General features: G+C 51.7%; 2 protein-coding genes across 2 annotated transcripts; one reads left to right on the forward strand and one right to left on the reverse strand.

The window, feature by feature from the left end:
- The first annotated feature begins 494 nt into the window (after positions 1–494).
- LOC128724066 (uncharacterized) lies at positions 495–2,940 on the forward strand. Its single transcript, XM_053817834.1, has 5 exons — positions 495–674; positions 1,045–1,113; positions 1,206–1,894; positions 1,966–2,207; positions 2,267–2,940. Exons 1-5 carry the CDS (start codon positions 495–497, stop codon positions 2,716–2,718), a joined length of 1,632 nt encoding a protein of 543 aa, XP_053673809.1. The 3' UTR covers positions 2,719–2,940.
- A 1,209-nt stretch (positions 2,941–4,149) lies between these two features.
- On the reverse strand, positions 4,150–5,757 carry LOC128720230 (uncharacterized; the record flags this gene model as incomplete). The annotated part of the gene is made up of 3 exons (XM_053813889.1): positions 4,150–4,890; positions 5,169–5,418; positions 5,485–5,757. Coding segments are annotated over 3 exons (1,182 nt in total), but the record flags the coding sequence as incomplete, so codon positions are not given.
- Between the last annotated feature and the right edge of the window lie 243 nt (positions 5,758–6,000).

The raw sequence follows: 6,000 nt of genomic DNA on the forward strand, positions 1-6,000 counted from the left end.
CACTGACCCACCGCATGATCTCACGAGCGTCCGGGCGGAAGTGAGCCGTGTCGAATGTGTGCCATTAGCCGTTGGATTCAGGGTCGTGTTTGGCGGGCTTTTGCAGCCTCCACAGCTGGCGCGACACCTTCGTTTCTTTCGCGGCACAAACAGTGCACCAAACCGGTTGGTGTTGAACGATCCCGATCAGCTCTGGGTGGCAGTTTGGAAGGGGTATAGTTCACGCGCGAACACCGAAACCACTACGCCAGTACATCAGTTTCTCACGGAACGGCCATTCGAACGCATCCGCTCGGAAAGCTCGATGGCGTTGCGAAACGTGCGGTGAAATCTGCTCCGCGAAGAATCACTTCCTCGGCAATAAGTGCGTTTTAATTGTGCACGTGTGCGCGTCTGTGTGGTGTTGTTTACCATTTTGGGACGATCGTGTTTTTTTTCCTGCCGCCATGGTAGAGACAAAACTCGCCCAACCGAATTCCCTTCCGAAACTGACAATGGCGCTAGCCTCACCAACCTCTGGAACGTCTGGTGAGACGGAACAAGGATCCACGGCAGTGGTGACAGCGGCTGAGGATCATTACGATCCGTCCGTAAGGATACTGCACATTCCCAAGAAAACCGACGGGTCCTGTGGGTTTCACCTGACACGCAGCAAATGGGACCCGTACCCATGGGTAGGTGTGAAATGGACGATTTTCCGACGAATTTCTCCCAAATCTCACAACAGTCGCTGAAGCATGAATTCAGCTTGGCGAAAGACACACACACACACACGGCGTCCCATCTCAGTGCGACCCTCGAATTAAATGCGTATGAACGAGGGATCGCGACGACGATCGATGATCGACCTTCACCTTCCATCTCGTGGCGCGATCTGTGGTTTGGTTGTTCCGCTACCGCCATCACGTTTCAAGGCGAGCTTCTTTCAAAACGGCCAGCGTTTTCAAGCAAACAGCAACAGCTTCACAACAGCCCGATTGTTTATGTCACCCTCATATACATCTCTCTCTCTCTATCTGTCATTCTCTGTCACTCACTTGACAGGTCAGCGGTGTCGATGCAGACTCCCCGGCTGAGGTGACCGGGCTGAAGGTCGGTGACTGTGTGCTAGAGGTAAGTAATCCAAAATCGATTCGAGAAGGAACCGGACTGGAATCGGTGGATGAACTCTCACTCTCTCTCTCTCTCTCTGTCTCCTTCCACAGGTCAACAACGAGGATGTCCTTGGCATGCGCATCGCAGAAGTTGCCGGTTTGGTACGCTCGAAAACCGACATCGTGACGCTGTTGTTGTGGAGTACCGGCATGGAACCGGCCTGCAATCCGGAGTCACTATGCTGTGGACCGATGCCGATTAACCTCGAGCGGCTTACGGCAAGTCTGCAAACGATCGTGGCCGCTCTCGAGTGTCCCGTGTGCTTCGATACGATCCCTCCGCCGGTGTTCCAGTGCCAAAATGGACATCTCGTGTGTGCCAGGTGTCGGGTTCGAGCTGATCGTTGCGCCATCTGTCGAGAACGTTACACCGTCGGACGATCGTTGTTGGCCGAGCAGGTGTACCGGTCCATTACGGAGGCATTTAACTTACGCGAGGGTTCAGATGGTCGGCTTCGAGAGCGTCTGTTTGGTGCTCGGTGTACACGAACTCCCTCAGCTCGAGGTGGTGCTGCTGGTGAACGTCGGAAGAGTCCGTATGGTAGCGACAGTCACCTGTCGGGTACGGGACGGCCACTCCACTCACACACGCACAAGTTCCTGGCACGCATCATGGGTAAGGCCAGCTCAGTAGACAACCTCAGCAAGCACGCCCAGCACCAGCAACCTCCGGATGTGGTCGGTGATCTCCAAAGCTCCAAGGGCAAGTCACTATCGCTGTCATCGAGCGAGATCTTCAAGTAAGTTCACTATGGGCCAATGTGTGTCAGTGTGTCTTCGGCTTTGACATCAGTTCCGTTTTGTTCCACAGACGTGACAACTCGGTGTCGGTGTTGCGATGTCCTTCGGCGAACCGGCTCGCTCCGGAGTTGTCCGCATCGTACAATAGTCTCACGGTGCGCCGACCAACCTCGTCCATGTCCTGCAACGTATCGGTGGAGAGTCTCAGCAGCATCCCGGAGGACGGTGGTATCCAGCTGATCGTCCCACCACGTCCATCTCCGGTGATTTTCCACTGCCCATGTGGAGAGTACTGCAAGGACCTGATCGCCGGTAAGTTCTCGTTTCGGCATTTCGAACAGCGTGTCTAACGTTTGATGTCGGTTTTCCAGCACCGGAACTACAGGAGCACGTCACGGTACATCACCGCACACCGGTCATATCGTTTGGGACGGCATCGGCGGAAATATCGCTGCCTCCGAGGACACCGGTGGATAATGCGTGCCTACTGCTGCAACTGGACGGGCACAGATTCTGGTTAAGGCTGATCTCCGACACCAGCACAATCGGTGACATCTTCCTGTCAGCTTTGCTGGAGGGCGGCGTGGAGCAAAGCAAGAACTACGCGCTGGAGGTCATCATCCGGAAGGAAGGCTTCGAGCAGATCCTGGGCAAGGAGCTCATCTCTCGCTCGGAGGTGCACCCGATGGTGGAGAAATCGTGGAACGATCTGGTCAACACGAAGGCGGGTGTGTTCTACACCGGCGTCTGTATACGGGCCACCTTCAGCGAGGAAACGGAAATTCTACTCAAAGCATCGATCAAGCGTCTGGCCGATCTGTAGGATGTGCCGGGTGTGCCAATGAAAAGAATAGCCGGAATGTTGAGGGCGTTCCCACCATCGAGAGTGGGTTTGCTAGTGGAATCCGAGCCGCGTATCGGATATCTAGACACGAGGGTCACGAGTAAGACATTTATTGAATCACGCATCGTTGGCTGTGATTGAACGTCTCACTGTCGTCACAATCGATTGTATAACGGGAACGACAATGCTGACCTGCGTATGAACCCCTCGTTGAATAGTTATACATTGTATCAATATTTATGAATTTAGCAATACAGTTCAAATAAACATTTTGATGAACTTTTTCAAAGTATGTCGTATGAGTGGAAATATCTTTGAACATGTAAAAACTCATCGTGCAGCAGCTGAAATGATCCCCACGTTCTGCTTGAAGCCCATGGATCAAATTCAAACTTGACTTTTCAGTATATTTAACCACAGTATTGCAACAGCGAGAGTCTCGAAATAACATGTGCTTATTACTATTGCAAATAACCCGTGCTCATTTTTATTTGCTTTCAATAATTCACTACTGTGTATAGTAATGAATTATCAATTTTTTGAATATCGATTAAACCTTCAACTATACGGTTAAATATGTACTTTTTAATCTTGCTAATGGACTTCAGATACTTTTCCGAATGCTAGTAACAATCTGTTGACGCGAGTGTAATAAAACCCATGAATAGACCCAGTTGATAGGTAAATTTAAAACTCACAACTCAGTTTGGTCGCCGTGATTGTGATGATTGTGATCAATGCTAAAAACAATGCCAAAAACAACCTAAATGTTACTTAATAAGTGGTACCTTTGAATGTACGGCATCAACGAACAATTTAAGACTTGTTTGCAATTCATTTCTGCGTTGTGTTCGAATTCGAAAAGGTGCGGTGCTCGTTGATGAAACGTTTCTGGCGAAATATTTCTCGTACCATTGATGAAATATTTCACAATATAAAGAAACATTCCACCGAGAAGGAACCGTGGCCGAATATCACCTGACTCAACACGAGAAATTTATAAACATTATTCCAGCATTCGCGGAAGAATAATGTGACGGAAAATGGCGCCAGGCTGTGTATAAACAACAATCGTTGGTCGGATCGGAGCGTAGGCGTGCTCTTTGCACACAGTTAGCAACAGAATCCCGACCGATTAGTGCGGTTCATTAATTGCACTAGCGACGGCCCCATTCGCTAGTTTTGCAACATTATCATTGGAATCCCCCTCGGTGAAGTTGAACGACTTGATGCGGAAGCTCTACCTCCCAGATGCATTATTCATTTTTCCTGACGCATTCCCTGGCGGCGTTGAATGCGACAGGCTCTCGAACGGTTATTTGCCTCGAGAAAATTTCCCCGAGTCCATGCCGACGATGCGGATTTGAAAAACAAAACGAAATTTATTACTCTAGCGCTACGATGGTTTACATTAAGTACACATTCACAACCGAAACCGGGGCAAATCGTTTCGCTCTCGATCGTACCGACCATCAGTCTTCTAACAGCGATCTCAGCAAACGCCTTCCATCGACTCGACGCGTATCCTTACGCGCACCTTGCGGATGTCCTGCTTTAGCCGAGCGTACTGCTTGCTCCTTAGGACCTCCTGGCAGCTTCGTTCGAGTGAAACGGGCCGCCCTTGCCAGCAGAATGCCGGCTGCCGATCGTCAGTCGTGGCGGGATGCAGTTGTCCCTGGAAGCGCTCACTGCCAGCTTCATCACCCAAATGCCACATCCAGCAAAGCGTCACGTCCGGTTCCTCGAGGCTGCGGAACTTGCCCACAAAGAACAGCTGTTGTGAAGGGTTCGTGGACACCTGCACCGGAAACAACACTACGCAGGCCAACGAACCACCGCCACGAGCCTCATCGACCAACGTCACGTCCACGGTGTCTCCCGGTGTGACGTAGTACTGTACTACGCTTGTTTGGTGCTCCTTCTGCAGGTGTATCAGGATGTCGTGTTGATTTCGCATCCGCGCACAAGGTTGTCCAGTTGGGCAGTGAAACGTTGCCGCCTGTGGCGCTTGTGCGACTGTTTGGGTGCCATTTTGCACACTGTTTGCTTTCAATTTGGAGTCCTGCTGGGACCGAGGACGTCGCAGCATCAACGGAAGTCTTCCGGGGCGTTGTGTGTCCTGAACGTCCTGTAACGGCACCGGTTGGTCGGCTGTGTTTGGGTTAGAAGCGTTAGAGGTTAGTCGAAAGAACGGGAAAATGAGCCATCTGCATGTAATTTATACGTTGCCACGTGAGAAACGAACCACCAGCTCGTGAGACTACCCAAACTCGAGCTCGATGAAGGCGTAATTCGGTTACCAGCTTACGGCACGCTTACGGCATTCGTTCCGCATGACGCGTTTAGCAAAGCTGGTGTTATTAAACGATGTGATGCGATTCGCCTTGAAGCCTGAGAAACAAACAACGGAGAAAACACCTCAGTCTCACCTTCATGTCCGAGAGTCTGCACCAGATAGTGGAACAGTTTATCGGCGACGATGCAACGGCCACGACCGAGCAGTTCTCGGCAAATCGGACACTTGGTTGTCCGTGAGCGACACCCCGAACAGACCAGGTGTCCATGGTGACACTGCCACGCCGGTGGTCGAATGATCTCCAGACAAATCGGGCACTCGAGCAGTCCGGCGATACCTTGCAGACAGTTGGCGAATCGTGACAGTGATTGTGGGTTGAGATTCTGTGGATTCGGAGGACAACCAGAGATGTCGTGAGCGTTCCAAAGGGTGTCCCGTAAAATGCTTACATTTTTCTCAAAGCCCGAATTCCACAGCAAAAGTCCAACACCGGCTGGAGCGGCTCGAGAAGCTCGTCGACTGCGGACTCGTTCGGCGATGTCCACCACCTTGAGACCGAGTAGATCTTCACCGTTGGCCTCGAGCACGCAATCACCTACGCGGACACCGGCTAACTCAGCACAGGAACCGGCAACAATGCCACTAACCCACGGGTACGGATCCCAGGGTGTCCGACTGAGGTGCAGCCCTAGACAACCGTTTTCGTCAGCCGGAATGAAGCACTGACGTGGTTGAGCACGGTCCCGATCTCGATGGCCATCAAGCCGTACCTCGGGAATTGGTGGCAGTGAAGACGGTTTGATCGTAAGGACATCCTTGGCGGGTTTTCCCGCCGGTGTCCGTTGGATGAGCGGTTTCCCGAGCGTCGACGATGTGATGGTGGCCATTTTTGAGTACCGATCGGTGGGAGTGGGTTTTGGTTGTAAATGCGCCAGTTGTGCCGTGGCGTCAGTTGGCTGCGAATT

Source organism: Anopheles nili, chromosome 2 (genome assembly GCF_943737925.1).
Source record: "Anopheles nili chromosome 2, idAnoNiliSN_F5_01, whole genome shotgun sequence".
In the NCBI taxonomy this organism is placed as follows: Eukaryota; Metazoa; Arthropoda; class Insecta; order Diptera; family Culicidae; genus Anopheles; species Anopheles nili.